The sequence below is a fragment of the Protomyctophum bolini genome, assembly GCF_963924005.1.
Source record: "Protomyctophum bolini genome assembly, chromosome: 16".
Taxonomy (NCBI): domain Eukaryota; kingdom Metazoa; phylum Chordata; class Actinopteri; order Myctophiformes; family Myctophidae; genus Protomyctophum; species Protomyctophum bolini.
In genome coordinates, this window is record NC_137877.1 from 16,343,032 (window position 1) to 16,361,504 (window position 18,473).

Consider the following 18,473-nt stretch of genomic DNA (forward strand, 5'->3'; position numbering starts at 1 on the left):
ATGGACCCCCATTTGATACGATTTTATGTTGACAAAATGTTCACATAAAGGTGTGTCATAAATGTATACAAATAATTATTATACAGCTACACGCTAAAATCCGGAGTGCTAGATGAGATGGCTCGTCAACTCACTTTTGTCTTGGGATCGAGTATCTTCACTCCATAAATGGAGATCTGCAATTCCACCTTAGGGACCTTCTGTCCCTCTGACTTCTTGATGTGCCGCTGAAACTGCAAAAAAGGGAAATTCGTCAATTCGGATAAATGGACTGTATAGCCAAGCAGACACTCAACGAGGGCATTCGTTTAAGGCGATGGCAACATTCACTCCTCCAGAATAAGTTTTAGTACATGTGAAAAAGACAAAGAAGCAGAATTCTGTACACTGCTCCTGCAAAGTATATTATGTATACTTTATATTTTTATATCATATTAAATGTATCGTATTGGATATATTTACACTCAGTCATTATGTGCATTCTTTTAAGGCGATGGGAACATTCACAAGACACTGCTCCTGCAATGTATCCTATATTTATTTCAGCACTTAGCTTACACTCCATTATACTGTACAACAGTGTCAAGCTAAGATGGCCCATCTAAAAGCTCACAATGTGTCACATCAGCTTGTAGATATAGCCTATGTTTGACATGAAATATGAATTAAAACAATCTCTGATCTTTGTCATTCATTCATTCATTCACTCATTCACTCATTCACTCATTCATATACAAATTACATTTGTTATTGACATAGAGTAGGAAAAAAAACACAAATAAAAATCAATGCATGACTTACTGCTGTGCAGTTTAAGGAAGTCGTGTTTTCAATCAGCCCTTAGGCCTTAAAACACAGAAAAGGGGAACACGAAAATCTCTATGTTCGTTATTATAAACCACAATATTGGCTCACAATTTGGCCTCTAAATTGGCTTCTTAATGGCAATGTTGCCAACTGCCAGGGATTTATTTATTTAACTTGGCTGTGAATTTGGGTCAACAACCAATGAAAATGTCTGTTCCAATAACACTGTAGTGGTACACTGTAGCTGTGGTGATGTTATATCATCAGGTGTGACAAGCCAATAAGGAAATGGCCTTGGAGGAAGTTCACTCATGCCATACGATTGATTTTACTTTCCAAGCCAAAACGAGGAAGGTGGACCACCTGCTCTCACACCACCAGGGGCTGAGAAATAGCAGACGTCAAGGGAAAGGGACAATTCTCTGGTCCCTGTGGAGGGGAAATGGCTTCTACAGCTATATATACCCAGCTGCTGGCTGTCGAGATGGCTTTGATGAGTGAGCAGTGATGGGCTCACATCAAAGATTTGCAATGAGATGATACTGTTTCAAGCCAGATTAATTATACTTCATCATATGTTGGTGTAGCGCAACAATCCAATCTACAGTTAATGACTATTTTCAGCACACAACAAGAAAAACCGCAGCAGTCTGAATTAGTGGTTAAGTGCCTTATAGTCCCAATTACTGAATGTCAAGTCTCCATGTTTTCTCCGAAATATTTACTACGACACTATGGCATATTAGGAGACAGTGGTTCTCAAATGTTTTATTTGTAAGGACCCCCTTAACTCTGAGAGTTTACAAATGGAATGGTTCCATTTGTACACTCGCAGAGTTATAGACTTATTTTAGAGCTAGCTGTTTCTGGCAATATTGTTATCCACTAATTTTTGTCCATGGCAAAAAAATATGTTTTGACCACAATGTCCACCACATCGCTATGCTGGCTCATGGCAATGACCCCTGTGCCCAGCTCCTCTCTATACCCTCTCGTCTACGGTTGGCTCAATCATCATTGTTCTTTATTGTTACATCTTGTGTACATGCACATGTAAAAGAGTAAAACTTGTATTTGTTCTGCTTCCTTCGGAAACAACATAGGCAATACTAATAATACTAATGGTAAAAGAGAAAGAGAAAGAGGAAAACAATAGCAGAAAAGTAATAAGACAATAAAATACTGTAGATCATTGTATGTACAATGTATGCAGAGTATACAGTATAGGCTTCACCATGATGGGAAGCTGATGAAGAGGGTGGGAGAATGCATTGAGAGAGGGTGTTATGCATGCTGGCACGGGGAACATCATCTAGTTGCAATAAGTGATTGTCTCTGAACTGATCAATATTCAGTGACCTCCCACAATATAAGCGATTAGTCCCGGAACACAGTTTAGTGCTTTGCCATGGGTACCATCGCTCACTTCTCATCCATATTTATTCTCCACAGTTCTTCTCCACATTACCATCAAGATAATTAGGTCCGGTCCTACACAAGCGTATCACGGAGACTTATGACACAACCCTCGCTCTGCCAATGGCCTCACAGAGATCAAATGCAGTGCAACAAAAGAAGAACTATGACTTGGTTGAAAAGAAGCTTCCCCCCTTCAAATGGCCTCACAAATTCAAATGCTGGCAGGGGGAGATGTAGAGGAAGCCAGCAGAGTTATACACGCTGCTCAGGGATAGCAAAAGTAGTCGTCAGCTCCGGTCGTTAAAGTACAAGGAAATATTTCCCTGGAGCGTAACAGTTATCTGTTGACTTAAATATTATCCAAGGAAAGCTCATTCATACTTCACAACCGCTTCAGAGAGAATTAGTTTACTTAAATTCTCTTCACTTTATTACTTATTATTACTACTTAATACTTAGTACTTAGTAGTATAGCGGTTAGTGCCTTACTTTGTGTTACATGTTGGTCATTGTCAGCACAGGAGAGAGAGAGAGAGAGAGAGAGAGAGAGAGAGAGAGAGAGAGAGAGAGAGAGAGAGAGAGAGAGGGTCATTGTTAGCACAGGAGAGAGAGAGAGAGAGAGAGAGAGAGAGAGAGAGAGAGAGAGAGAGAGAGAGAGAGAGAGAGAGAGAGAATTTGCTTTAAGGGTAATTCATTTCACTCATCAAGTGAAATGGGATTGGGAAACATCAGTACGTTGCACAACTTAAAGTTTAAGCAAAATTACTGTCCTTAAAGAATTAGTAATGCTGATGCGGCCTTGCAAATACTACTTCCATCAATCATAATAAACCCAATGCTTGGGAATAGATGCCATAGAATGTCTTTTGGTGTCGTGACGTCCACCTTGCAAAATACATAGTAGTCTATAATTATGTTTTTATAAGGTCAAGGTGTGGGGAAGGACCCTCTTTAATCATGTCATTGAAGCAGCAATGAGTTGTGAACAAAAGAGTCAAGAGTGGCTGAAAGCCAAAAATATTCTCCTAAAATGACCCATATTGGGCTGTAATTCTTATAATCTTATTATCCCAGATATTACAGTCACTAAAGTAGTTAAGATACTGTATGGACCCATACAGATACCGGGTCCATTTGGTTCCATTTGTAGGCCTACTCTCTCAGACTTAAATGAACACTGATGATTTTACATTGTAGCACTAAATGTCGTAGTCGTACTGTACCTTGAGCTTTCTCACCGCATCCTTTACAATCTCTGTGCCTTTGGGAGCCTCCACTTCTGTGTTTCCAAGGAACTGAAATGTAAATTACAAATAGGTTAATAAAGGGATATCAATGATACCCCTTCAAACCCCTTGTAGGTGCCAGTCCCATGAATAATACACAAGTATTAATGTCAGAATTAATCTAAACACGTGCATAGACATCCAGTACCTTGGAATTAGCATAGTAAATGCAGGTGATATTTTATGCACGTGTTGCCTTGTACTGGTTGCTGTACTAATTAGACGCTCAATTGAATGTAGTTTGCATTTTGTATCAGGTCATTTACGTGCGCGCACACACACACACACACACACACACACACACACACACACACACACACACACACACACACACACACACAGATGCTCTTGCGTGCATAGACACACAGATGCTCTTGCTTTGCATGGACACAGTACAGTTGATGCAGCATTTCTCCAACAGATGGAGCCATTAACCTTTGTGCCTGAACGGGGATTTCCATCTGTCAGGAACCCCAGGAATTGTTCCAGTCACACAGCCCCAGTAGAGCCAGAATTCTACACTCCAACTTATTGCCTCTTTCAATGCCTCCAGAGCTTCACTCCTTCACACCCCCCCCCCCCCACACACACACACACACACACACACACTATGCCCCCCATCTGCCCAATTGCACACCTCGTAAACAATGGGGTCAGCCGCCCCTCGAGGGCTACAGCAAACAAGACAACCATTTACCCCACTGGACCAGTTCTGCCAACCGACCCATGAGGGGAAATATAATCAGTATTCTGTTGCACATTATACTGTAGCCCCAGCCTCATTTTATTTTGAAACCTAGTCTACTATTGTAGAGAGGACACACACTTGACTTACTTAACTGCAGGTGCGTAGGCGACAAAGCAGCGAACGTGTATAGGAAAACGCCACTTGCTGGTTCAAGAGGTTTTTATTTAATGTCAAAGTGCAACGTTTCTGTGTTTCGACCTTTCTCAGGCAACCCAGTCTACATAATGCAATAAGCGAACTGTCCATAGCCCCTCTGCACTGCACTGTACTGTATGTGGCATCCTGTCATGTATGATGAGCATTAATACAGTTATTGGTGCACTTTGACTATACATTTTATATTTATACCCGTTAGTAGCTCATGCAATACGCACACATCCCACTGGGTGATCCAAGTGCATGCAGGGGCCCAAGCAAGAGTGCAGTAGTATTCAGTAGCTAAATCTCCTTTGGTTCATTAATCTCTTAAATCCCTGTGTGTTACGTTTACTCTTTTCTTTTATTAAGATTAAGATTAAGATACAGACAGACAGACAGACAGACAGACAGACAGACAGACAGACAGACAGACAGACAGACAGACAGACAGACAGACAGACAGACAGACAGACAGACAGACAGACAGACAGACAGACAGACGCAGTGTCAGTGCACCTCGTCATTGTGCCGAGGTGACCGTCACAATGTAAATTACGATGTAAATGGTGTCAGCCATGATGTAACTGATCACTTGTAGAACAGTTCAACTGAGAGCTAGGCCTCGGGAGAGGATGCTTTACTGCAGGAAAATTGCCATGACCACTTTCAACCGTGGTGGAAAAAGTACTCTTTTTTTTCCTTAAGTAAAAGTATCAATGCTGCCATGCAGAAAGACTCCCTACAAAAGTATTGCCATCAAAATATACTTAAAGTACCAAAAGTTAAAGTAGGTCTACTCATCCTCATACACAATACACAGTCACATTTCAAGTTTTGAAATGTATAAAAATCTTTTGAAAATAGCAGCTCTACAAGCTCACATTGTGTCACTTTGCGACACATTGTGAGCTTGTAGATCGGCTATTTTCTAATGGCCAAAATGTATATAGAGCTAAAAATAATCTCAGGAGTAACTAGAAAAATAAATGTAGTGGAGTACAATATTTACAATATTTGTACAATATTTGGATCCGAGATGTAGTGGAGTAGAAGTCAAAGTGTTGGAAATTGTAAATAATCAAGTACAAATATTTTAAGTACAGTACTTAAGTAAAAGTACTTAGTTACTTGCCACCACTGCTTTCAACCTGGCGCCCATATTTTGTGCAGGCCATTATTGTAGGTGAAGATTACACACAGTGAACTGTCACCCAACAACTAGTGTTGGGTGTAACGGCGCAATTAATAACAGCGTTGTGTAACGGACTACTTTTATTTGTAACGGAATAACCTAACTAGATAGTTTTGCAATTTAGTAGTTAGTTACTTAGTTATGTTTCCAAAAAAGTAATCCCGTTACTATAATGTGTTATAACGTGTTAAATAATAAAGCCGAGTCTATTTCTCCTTCCTTCTGTGTGATTTATCCTCCCAAGCCCCAAGCGCAGCGTATAGTAGGCCTATAGTATACATCCTGCGTCTACTACGTACATCCTGTAAGTTCACTTAAGAAATAATTACCAATAAACATATATTGAAAAAAAAAAGTATTGTTACAACTACAAGTAGCTTTTATTTTGAAGAGGAAGTCTGTTTCGGTTGTAGCCGCAGCTGCCATGACAGTCAGGTCTTGCCGACCATGCGTCTTGACTTAAACAATGTATAGGCTAAACACACGAAATACGTTAAACATGGTATATCCTCCATGGCAGCATCATTAGGTGAGTACTAGTTAATGAATTGTTTAATGGCCGCCATGCCATTTCTTATAAATGTTCTAGTTCATATGTGGGTCATGGGTCCACGGTGTTGGTGTTGTTGTTGTTGTTGTTGTTGTTCATGCCCTCTCCTCATGCATGTGGAGAGGGCATCATGCGTGCCACGGTGCGTGGCGTGGAGAGGGCATCATGCACACTGCTGGCTGGTTGGAGCGCACGCAGCGCAACAGCCTCATTAGTATGTCATATTGTCTGTACTGTTAATAAAGAGAGAGCTGTAAAGGGGATATTGTCTATGGTCAGTTGGCCTATGGTGTGTATCATTCTTGTTTTTAACCATAGTGTTAATTAGGGCCGTGATAATGCGCCGCATTATTGTTATTGTAAACAACTTGCGCAAAGCATAAAAAATTTGGTTTTAATTGTCGGGTAACGGAAAATAACATAAACATAATCTAACAAGTTACTTTTCTCAGAAGGTAATTTGTAATTTAACAGGTAACAGTAATCCAGTAACCTAAAGACGTTACTTACAAAAGTAACGATGCCCAACACTGGCAACGACATATGAAGCACATTTAGCAAACAACACAAACAAAGGTTCAAATGAACGGGGACAATATACTGTAGATTCTACAGTATATTGTCCCCGTTCATTTGAACCTTTGTTTCTTCTACAGTGTAGAAGATCAAGGCGAGATGCCAGCTTATATAGAGCCGGTGTGACAAATTAATCGCACAGAAAATTTAAGGACATGACTTGTGTGCCCAGCACACAAAATGGAGTGGCTGTGGGTCCTGACCAGTGCATTGTGCACTCTGAAGGGTACGTGGTTGGTTTCGCCAAGCGAGCGAAGCCCGGGGGGCTCATCCATCACTCGCTGCGTGCCCCGCGTTGCTGTCCCAATGGTGAGCTATTAGAGGTGTCCCTACACTGTACATGTCATTGTCCACTCCCGGCTCGGGCCACGCGTCGTATAGAGGCTGACCCATATTGGTTTTGGCCGATACAGCTGCCATTATGCAACTTTTTTGCTGACATTGGGGGATCGTCTGTTTAATGCACAGCCCAATGTGTCCCGAATTTTTGATGAGCATTATAAACAGAATATTTAACATAGAATATGTATATCCTGTCCTGTAGTGCAGGGATACTCAAATAGATTTACCTGTGGGCCACATTACAAAAATGGCAAGGGGCCAGGGGCCAGTAGATAAAATTACGACATTAATGATACTTCTCTCTTTCAATTGCTTTATTTTCGCAAAATGTATCAAAGTACAATGTGCATGCACACAATATGTAAATAAATAAATGTGTTACATTTTCTTGCATAAACACAAAGAGCTGTTTCCATAACTGCACAAATTATTGCACATAACATGAGTAGCTGTTATAATAACATAATAACATAACATGAGTAGCTCTTTGCCTGCCTGCCTGCCTGCCTGTCTGTCCATGAGTAGTTATTTGTCTGTCTGTCAATGAGTAGCTATCTTACTGTCTGCCTGTCTATGAGTAGCTGTCTGCCTGCCTGTCTATGAGTAGCTGTCTGTCTGCCTGCCTGCCTGTCCAATTGTCCATGAGTAGCTGTCTGTCTGCCTGTCTGAGTAGCTGTCTGCCTGCCTGCCTAATTGTCCATGAGTAGCTGTCTGTCTGCCTGTCTATGAGTAGCTGTCTGCCTGCCTGCCTAATTGTCCATGAGTAGCTGTCTGTCTGCCTGTCTATGAGTAGCTGTCTGCCTTCCTGCCTGTCCAATTGTCCATGAGTAGCTGTCTGTCTGTCTATGAGTAGCTGTCTGCCTGCCTCCCCAATTGTCTATGAGTAGCTGTCTGTCTGTCTGGCTGTCTATGAGTAGCTGTCTGCCTTCCTGCCTGTCCAATTGTCCATGAGTAGCTGTCTGTCTGTCTATGAGTAGCTGTCTGCCTTCCTGCCTGTCCAATTGTCCATGAGTAGCTGTCTGCCTGCCTGTCCAATTCTCCATGAGTAGCTGTCTGTCTGCCTGTCTATGAGTAGCTGTCTGACTGCCTGCCTGTCCAATTCTCCATGAGTAGCTGTCTGTCTGCCTGTCTATGAGTAGCTGTCTGCCTGCCTGCCAGCCAGCAAGTTGGTTAACAGAAAATAAATTGTTATGGCTGAGTAAAATAAAATACAATAAACACAATTTGCCTGAAAATAGATTACCCAGCTATGACCTTTTTCATGAAAAAAAATGAGTAGTGATATGGCTGACTGAGTAAAATAAAACAATCTACCTGAAAATAGATAGCTATAAGTGAAGAGCAATTTCCGCAATTACCATTTCCGCAATTTCCATATCCGCAATTTCCTCAATTTCCATTTCCGCAATTTCCGCAATTACCATTTCCGCAATTTCCGCAATTTCCATTTCCACCATTTCCGCAATTACAATTTCCGCAATTTCCATTTCCGCAATTTCCGCAATTTCCATTTCCAACTATTAATGGCAGCTGGGTTTCATCATTCAAATAAAATAGAATTCTGTCCGTTTAGCTATAAAATTATGTCAGGGAATAGGGATACACAGTATATGTCTTTCATTTGCATTGCATCTCCCCCCCCCCCCCCCAAGCTTTTATTTTCGTTCGAGTAATAGTACAACTCTAATAGTATTACTTATAATAATGTAATTAAAGATAACTTCATTCAGATTTATTTATTTTTATTTCATTTTCCAGATTTTTTTTTCTTCTTTTTTTTAGATTTTCATTGGTGGGCCAGTCATAATGGTCCCGCGGGCTTGATGTGGCCCGCGGGCCTGAGGTTGAGTATCACTGCTGTAGTGTATTTATCTTGTTTGCTTGTCCGTTTTATGATTAAAGTTAAATGTTATTTTTATACAGTGGAGTTTAATATTTAATTTCATATTATTTAAAAAAAAAAAAAAAGTTTTGTGTTCATTTTTATTTATGACAGAGCCACTATGACCACAAATGTCCCAAGAAACTAGCTGGCATATGCCAGTTTGTTCTGTTCTCAGAGCACTGTGAGCTTGTAGATCAGCTATTTTCAAAATATATTTGTATACATTTTGAACTCGTGAAATGGGACATTCTGCACAAAGACAACTTTTACTTTTGGTGCTTTAAAGTACATTTTGATACCGATACCTTTATACTTTTACTTGAGTACATTTTGAATTCCGGACCTTTACTTGCAACAGAGTACATTTACATTGCAGTATTGATATTTTTAAGAAAAACATGCGAGTACTTTTCTCCACCAATGTGACCTACCCACTGCATTGTGCTTGCTGGTACCTTATCATCAATAACCCTTGGGAGTTCACCGTGAAGGACATTGTTGTTCACATGTTCTTGCCAGGAGATGCCAAAAGTGTCACCCGCTGCAACACTGCATACAGATGCATTGTGGACGTTATTGAGGGACTTTTCAAGGGTGGGTATTTTAGTGTGCTGCATCTTAAAGTGTTTGGTCGACACTGACTCAGTCGACTCATGTCTGCACTTGCAATGAACACTTATTATTTAAGCAATGTTTCGGTTAAAAGACCTTCCTTCTTCAGGCATCTGGTGAAACAGAGCATAAAAGCTTCCTTCCTGTATTATATTCAGATCCTGTTGTGGAGCAGTTGAGGATCTAAAGGAGAACAATGATGGTGTGGTTGGATCCGGCCATGTTTCTGGTCTGGTCAAACGTGACTAAGCTTCTCATGTTCTCCTCCTGTTCCAAATCATGTGGAGCATGAATGAGTCATGGGTTTTATAGTTTCAACCGCCTAACAACCCCATGAACAAAAACAAGAAAGAAACAAGACACAAGACACACTGATAACACTATAGCCTCCAAAGTTTTCAGACAGTTACAGCTAAATTGTTTTTCTAACCTTAATTCCCCTAAAATAGCCTACATCTTAAAACATTTCCTCAGTCTTACTGTGGTGGGAAAATTGCTTTCTACCATGATTTTGCATGCATTAGTATAGTACACATCACCAATGTGCTAACATGCTAACACCACAAGTATTGTGTGCTAACTATAACGTTGCCCACAGGCTTTGGCCTTGTGGTTCTGTAATTGACGTGTAAGCCGAGCTGTGACTGGTTGGTCTATTTTTGTGGAGACGATTCAGAGGAGACAGACAGAGATCAGACAAAACCTTATTCTAGACAGCTTGGTCCCTTCAGCGCAATGCTGTACTTTGAAATTCAATATTGGGAGCACATTTCCCAGAGCAGATTAAGAACACACACATCTGTTTGAAATACTGTATAAATAGAAGAATATACCGTCCTTTTGTCAACAATGTTACAAATCTTACAGCAAATCCCGAGGCTCGCTCGCACACTATGTTGCTCCACCTCAACTAAAGATGATTTCCAACATGTTTGCAACAAGAGAAACCCAAAAGCTCAGGGAGAATGTTAGTGACTCAGCTGTGCTGTGAGCCGGAAACTGGGAAAACTGAGGTCTGATGTCACTCACACCTGGAGCTCATTAATTAAACCTGCCAATCTGACTGTGGCAATTCCAAGTATCTACATGGACCATAAGGGCTATAAGCCCAAGCCCAGTGGGGCCCATAATAACACATGTTCAAACTTAGTGTCCACAGTCGGTTTTCTCATGAAAGTTTCCTACATAGCCTACATACACAGATCTATCTATCTATCTATCTATCTATCTATCTATCTATCTATCTATCCTACCTACCTACCTCCCAATATATCTACCTATACCCAGAACCATCTAATAGAAGAGTTGCGATATTGAGGGGGCAGCCCAGTCACGTGGTTCATGTACTCGCGCGAGCCCATAGACTCCAATGCATTCCGTAAATGTCCGGTTGTCCCCATTCGTTGTCCACATTCAATGGAAGTCTATGAAGAGGAACCGCCATTGGACTGGCCCCATGAAGTGAACAGAGTTTGCGTAACTCTGTCTTACTCTATGGCTCTGCCTATGCCTACCTACCTCCCAATCTACCTACCTACCTATCGTCTGTCCGTCCATCCATCCATCCATCCATCATCCATCCATCCACAGTATCTATGCTCAATAAATACTAAAGAATTAAATGGATGGACAGTGATTACCTTTCAATGTCACCCACAACTTGCTATCAACATTTCTACATTAAGGCAATGTGATATATGTAAAAACTGTGAATGGAAAAACAGTAGAAAAAGAAAAGGTTTTGATGTGTACTTGGCTGGCTGTAACCCAAATACATTTGTTTAGTTTAGTTTTGTTTTGTTTGACCAGTATGCTGGGGAGCATTCTGACCAAGAGATGAACCTAACAAAAAATAATCCCAAATCCCAAAAAAGGAGAGAGATCACATTTTCCCCCCTTTCTTTCATTGTTGTTGGATTTCTATGTCCTTTGTACGACTGCTGTTTCCTTAAAAGCCCCAGGCCTATTGTTCGACAGATCCACTCCCAGATTTGCCTATTGCAAAACCACACAACAAAACCATTCTAATTGAACAGGGAAATGAGATGAGCCATACATACCTTGACATTGTAGGCTATGTAATGCTTGGCCAGTGCCTCTGGTGTGTGCATCCATGATTTATCTGAAATGAAACAATGTAATATTCATTTGAGTGGACTTCAAGCCTCCGTAACAACAATGTAATGTTCATTTGATCTATTCCTACTGTCAAAACATATTCAATTATGCAAAAAAATCATCCGATAATCACAGACTGTAATTTGAACCTTGTAAATGAGGGTCAGATGGTTTTCAAATACTGAATGCAAAACCATGAACACAACGCTGCTCTACAATTTTGAAGAGGCAGAATATCACAATAGCGAGATGAGCTTATAAAACAACTCACAGCTTTCAGCTAAGCCCTTAAGTCAGAAGCCATTTCAGCGTCCCTTGTTAAGTTAAGAGTTGCGTTAATGAACCCCTCGACAAGAGATGCATGACAGTGACCTTGAGGCCCTCAAGCGCAGCATGAAAACTGTGATAATCAAGCCGATCGAGCCACCTCCACCACGCCCTCTTCATAGGTGCACTAATGGCTTTGTTTGCGTTAATCTGTGTCGACTAAGTGGTTTGATCAATTCAAAGTTGCTTCTAATTACAGATGATGCGGCAGCCTGCGGTTCCGTAATTGTCTGCATGTGATTTGTTTCGATAATGGGAAATAAAAGGGGCGATGGGGACAGGGAAGGGGTGGTGATGGGGGAGGGGGGGTGACGGGGGACGGGGGATCGGTGTTGACGGAGTAATCCTTTCGTGGAAAAAGCACACACAAACAGTCACACAAAATCTATCCACTTTTCTCCAGTTATTTTTCACTCCCTTTGTTCCCCTCTTGAGTGTATAGGAATGGACCCAAACGGATGTTACGGTGTTCTGTGTGTGTGTGTGTGTGTGTGTGTGTGTGTGTGTGTGTGCGCGTGCGCGTGCGTGTGTGAGGGGGGTAATTTTGAATTGTACCCTAAAGTGCTGTCAGTACCAAGCACTATAAATATAAATAATAGCAATTCTTAAATTATAGTCATAGTTATAGTGCTTGGTGCGGACTCCCTGAAGGTTTCTCTATTTTGGTTTGCCCATCAGTACTGCAATGGCATCCGCCTCCATCCCACACACACACACACACACACACACACACACACCAGTCTCATCTAAAGAATGAATGACTACAATCAATTTCCCATGGGGGAGGTGGTGTGGGTGGGTTGTTTCTCGGGGGCCAAGGTTGATGGCGGGATGATGCATCTCCTCGTCCACTCCACGACAGCGCTAAGCAACTGTAAATCCTAACTCTTAAGTAATGACAGACAGATTGGATGGAGGAGAGGGCAAGAGGGGAGGGTGTGGCAGCACAGCTACCATAAGACTCAGAGAGGTCTTTTTCGGACGCCCGCGCAGTTCTGATTTATAACAGAGGAGCAGTTGTTCTCTAGTTAGACACCTCAAAAAAGTGTGACACAAGGGGATGTGCAGGGTCACGACGAGGAGGATAAAACCGTCTGTGCGTAAGGATGCAGCCCAGATGTTAAGGTCAGCCTGCAGTGGTGGTCCACTGTGTGTGTGTGTGTGTGTGTGTGTGTGTGTCACAGGCTGATGTTAAGGTCAGCCTGCAGTGGTGGTCCAACAACGGCTGAGGAGGTTTGCACGCCACTGTGTTGAGAACGAAGGCAGATGTAGATTAACCAAGATGACAGCCGGGAAGACTCACTGTTTCCCCCCTGTCACACTATAGAGCGTCGCAGTCCCGCCCCCTCGAGAGACCCGGGAAAATAAATCCCTGTTCATTTTCCTCATAGACTTTTCAGAAAGTATTTATTTAAAGACGTTTACGCCGCGGACAAAGCCAACTCTTGTCGTGACAAATCATGACAACAAACACAATTTCTCGGGCCAAACAAAGAATTCGAAAGTAGAAAAAAACGGCAGGTTTTAACAATTTTTTTGTTGTTTTTATTCTTTGTAATTATTTGTTTGGTCCAAAATATTGTGTGTGTTGTCATGATTTGTCACGACAAGAGTTGGCTTCATACGACGCTTAAAAGGTCTTTAAATAAATAAGTTTTGAAATGTCTATGGGAAAAATGCATTGAGATTCATTTCCTGGGCCAGGCGTCGCCATGAAAGGGGGCGGGACTGCGACGCTGTATAGAGCGCAGTCCTCCCTCTTTCAGAACAATGTCATTGTCATTGCTATGTCATTGTTTCTGCAGGTATGCTGGAAAACTATAGGGCAATAGATGCAATATATGTAATATGATTAATTGAATATATAGGACCACAGTGGACCTTTTGTGTTATCCTTTTAGTCATGTTTTACTGCACCACATGCAGTAAAATGTGTCTAATGTCAATCAGTGACGTTAGAAAAAGCATCAGAACCCAATCAAGGATGATGCTGATTTATTTTTTTTGGCCACCACAATGCTTTTCCAATGGGAGTCACATGGTTTGATCAAACATTTGTGTTTGATGGGGGGGAGGGGAAGAACACCACCAGCAATCAGCAATCAAACACAAATGCTTGGTCAAACCATGTGACTCCCATTGGAAAAGCATTGTGGCCTAAAACAAAACAAAGAAACGACCAAACATTTCTTGATTGGTGTTTGATACGTGTGAATGAGGCTAAGTAACCAAATGAGTGATCTCAAGATTATGAGAAAACAGAAATGTGTTCTCAGAAATGTTACGCTTTCATGTTAAAAGGTACAGTATCTCAGTGTAGAGCTAAACACGGATGGAGAATTCACTGAAGAAGGGTTTTGTGCAGCAGAGAATGATTGATGGTTTATCGAACAAGGTCACAATCACGCAAGGGTCAAAGACACAGCCATCTCTACAAGGACTGTTAAGCGCCCTATCTCTGAAATCACGGATAGGGAGAGTGCTTGAAAGCTTTGTGAACTGCACTGATGCAATCAAGCCCCTTTCTTGTTGAGAGGGACCAACGCTACCCAGGGCTGGATGACAATCAGGTAATCAGGTAAACTGATGTTTTAACAGATAACAGTGATCACAGCACATCGAGAGCTCAGTCGTCACATGCAGGGAGCTGGACAAATTAATGGTCAGGGCCCTGTATGACAATTTAGGCATTTAATTTAATGCCTAAAAAATGCACTTAATCCAGAGCCTTGGAGTAGGCTATAACAAAAACATGGTAATACATAAAATACATGTATAAAAGTAGTCATCAAGACTCATACGTAAGGTAAGAACCTAACAGTGGAATATCTATATAATGAGACAAGGCATATACACTATAGTTACATAAGTTGAGCCTTTGCATATACGCCTGTAAGGTCGTCAAGGCTAGGGCAAGTGTTATACAGCAAGTGCTACGGGCTAATATGGAGTCTGAAGAGGTGGGTTTTCAGACTACGGCGGTCGGCGGAAGATTGGGAGTTTGGGACGTGTGGAGCGGTTTTTGTGAATGTACTTCCAGCTTCCCTGCGTTGGCTGATCTGAGTGCGCAGGAGGGTTTGTAGGGTCCGATCAGACTTGCAAGATATGGGGTGCCATACCTTTGGTTGCTTTGAAGGCCAGCTTCAGAGTTTTGTACTCTGAAGCGACCGGGAGCCAATGGAGGGAGTGGAGACGTGAGAATTTTGGCTGGTTGAAGACCAAGCAAGCTGCGGCACTCTGGAGAGGAGAGGCTTAAGTGTGCATGCCGGTAGGCCAGTAAGGAGAGAGTATATGAGACATGGAAGGACATTTTTCACGTCCAAACTTTTGAGTTCATGCACAGGATATATATAAAAACAAGAATTACTCAGTCATACTTGCCAGCTGCAGCAAGCTCTCGTTTATGAACATGTATAATCAGTGTGTGTGCCTCAGCCTCTGCCTCAGCTCACGGCTTCACATTGCGGCGTTTCATTCTTGCCTCTCTTATTCCAACTTCCAAGAATGGACGATTAAAACCCATTTTGACCTGAGATCAGATTAAAAAAATGTCTTCTACATCCTGACAGTTTTCTGAAAAAGCTATGTTTCTATGTCAGTCGTTCTTCGATTTTTCAAAAATAGCAGACCTACAAGCTCGTAGCGCGCCACTCGGTGGCGCGCTATGAGCTTGTAGATCTGCTATTTTTCAATAGCTAAGCATAATGCTAACACCAAAAGGGGTTCCTGCCCAGAATGGGTTAAATGCCATTGACAATGAAGGCAAACTTTACGTCATGTGTAGCAAATCGGCTAACCAATCACATAAATTGTTTGTGAGATGATGTATGATGATGTATAATGATAAGAGAGCCCCTCACTTCATACGGGTGTGATTTTTTTAATGTCTCTCATTGGCTTAGAGGCAGCCAATGATGAAAAAGTCTCTACAACGGTCGCTAATAGAGGTAGATCAACATGTTTGCTTTGCAAGCAGCTGACAAAAATACATTCTACTACTGTAAGCGCCATTTGAGCCTCCTAATTGTGTCCAATGATGTCCACTGAGGCATGTGGTCAATGTGAATTGGCAGGGTACTTAATCAGGTCTCAATCAACCAGCAGTTGTTGCTGACAAGAGGCAAACAGTTTTCAGACTGGGTTTAGGAGGCTGTTTGTATCATTTACGTTTATTGCATTTATTTGTATGCTGCAGTGACTAGGCCTGCAGAGACAGATAATAAATCCTCATTATACCAACTCTACGCACTTTCTGGAGCACACGTCTTAACTACAACCTGACTGTCGGCAACCAGCAGTGCCACAAATTTGGGCGCTATAACTACATTAAACACTTGAGAGAGTTGTCAACTCCGAGTCCTCACTCAATCAACACGGTCAACATAGCCATCAACATGAGAGGGCTGGAGTCCGACATAACATTCCTGGATTTCCAACCACATGGGCCGATGTTTTCTTTCCTCATATCCCTGGACAGGTTAGCAGTGAGAGACATGGATGGAAAGTTTTGCGAGCTGCTCGCATAGTGTTTTTTGTTTTTGTTTTTTAACAGCCAAAGAAAAATGCTGACTCGCTTTTCACATGTTGGGATAATTCGCTCTCACAGAACTTTTACTGCCTGAACTTAAGGTAAAATTGCATTAGCAATGCTATCATCAGCCTTTGCATCTACAGTACATATATAGTATCTATGTGCGTGGATCTTTTCTCACACGAAGGCTTACAGACCACTCAGAGGCGTGTGCAGTGGTGTAAAGTAGCGAAGTACTTTTACTCAAGTACTGTACTTTTACTTTCCTGGAGTATTTCCAATTGTCAGGATTTTTACTTCTACTTCACCTCATCTCAGAGGCAAATAATTATACTTTTACTCCACTACAATTATTTTAAAACTTTAGTTACTTTTTAGGTTTTAATAATTATAAAACATACATTAACCACTTCAGCCCCATATACATTTCAGCCATTTGAAAATAGCCGATCTGCAAGCTCACAATGCATCGCATTGCGATGCATTGTGAGCTTGCAGATCGGCTATTTTCTTGTAGAGCTAATGATTTTTCATAGAACTTATACACTTGAAAACTTGTGAAACAGGACACTCTGCCTAATGAGTACTTTCTACTTTGGTACACTTCAAGTAGATTTTGATAGCAATACTTTTGTTAAGTTTACTCAAGTGCATTTTGAATTCTGGACTTGTAAGGCCTCACTCACACCTTTCGATCTACGGTAGCATACAACATTGATGCATGCTAGATGTAAGCAAGATGTAAGTGTCATGGCCGCCCCAATGCATTTCCAATGGAAGTCACATGGTTTGATACAACATTTTGGACTACAAGCTGTTGTATGGCTTTCGGCTGTGTTTCGACTGCCCCCCTCCCCCTCATACAACACAAATGTTGTGTCAAACCATGTGACTCCCATTGGAAATGCATTGGGGCAAGATGTAGTATCACACCCTTTGTATACAACGAGCATACAGTGAGTGAGGCCTAATAGAGTACATTGCATTATTGATACTTTTACTTAAAACATGTGAGTACTTTTTCCAGCACTGGGCGTGTGTTTAGCTCGCCACAGATAGATCAGCTCAGCAAAGGAATGCCGTGGCAGGGATCACACTAACATAATTACTCCATTTACACTATGCAGCCTAACTTTTAAAGGTTTCATGATATTTTGGCATATATATTTGGAACATTACATGGCACGCAGAGCCAATGACGTTTGGAAAATGATTCTAGTAAACAGTCACACTGTGCCGACAACTGGTGTAGGAGGCGGGTGGAAAAATAAATAATAAACTAACAAATTATGGTCATGTGTCACCGAACAGAATTATGAATTTGGGTACGATCCATTCCGGACCGGATGTGGAGTCTATTTTGACTTACAGTTGAACACTTTGGTTAGTTATGTCTGTCTGTCTGTCTGTCTGTCTGTCACTCAAAAAACGGCCATATCCATCATCACAAAATGTGACGAGGTCATCACATTTGGGAAAGTGGACAATTTTTTTGTGTTTTTCGTAGAAAACTACTGCTTGGAAGGGATTCAGAATCATAAAAAACCCTAGTTTGACACGTCACATTCTACTTAAAGCATAATGACATTTAGAAATGTTTGCCTTATATAGCCTGCCCTACAGTATACTGTAGGTTGTTATTGGTACCCCAACTTTTGACCTGAAAAAAAAGTATGTTCCACTAAATCCATGAAGTAAAACCTTTAATATATGATGTAGGGTATTAGGACCAATACAAACTATATCACATTACTACTGCAATCTATTTTGAGTCACGCACCTCGTTAGCTTATTGACTGGCCTAATTATGAGGCAGCTAGCTTGAAGTAAAAGTAAAGTACACCCTCTGGACATTACGCTAGTTAGTCAGTGGTGGAAAAACTACTCACAATTTCTACTTAAGTAAAAGTATCAATACTGCAATGTAGAATTACTCTGTTAT

General features: G+C 41.4%; 1 protein-coding gene across 8 annotated transcripts in view; it reads right to left on the minus strand.

The window, feature by feature from the left end:
• gulp1a (GULP PTB domain containing engulfment adaptor 1a) overlaps window positions 1-18,473 on the minus strand; it is a 114,761-nt gene that overhangs the window by 12,898 nt on the left and 83,390 nt on the right. For all 8 annotated transcript variants that reach the window (XM_080785308.1, XM_080785303.1, XM_080785309.1 and 5 more), the window contains 3 exons: window positions 11,616-11,677; window positions 3,450-3,521; window positions 135-233 (listed from right to left, as the gene is read on the minus strand). In XM_080785308.1, coding sequence (XP_080641434.1) covers window positions 135-233; window positions 3,450-3,521; window positions 11,616-11,677 — 233 coding nt within the window. The remainder of the gene's footprint in view (window positions 1-134; window positions 234-3,449; window positions 3,522-11,615; window positions 11,678-18,473) is intronic.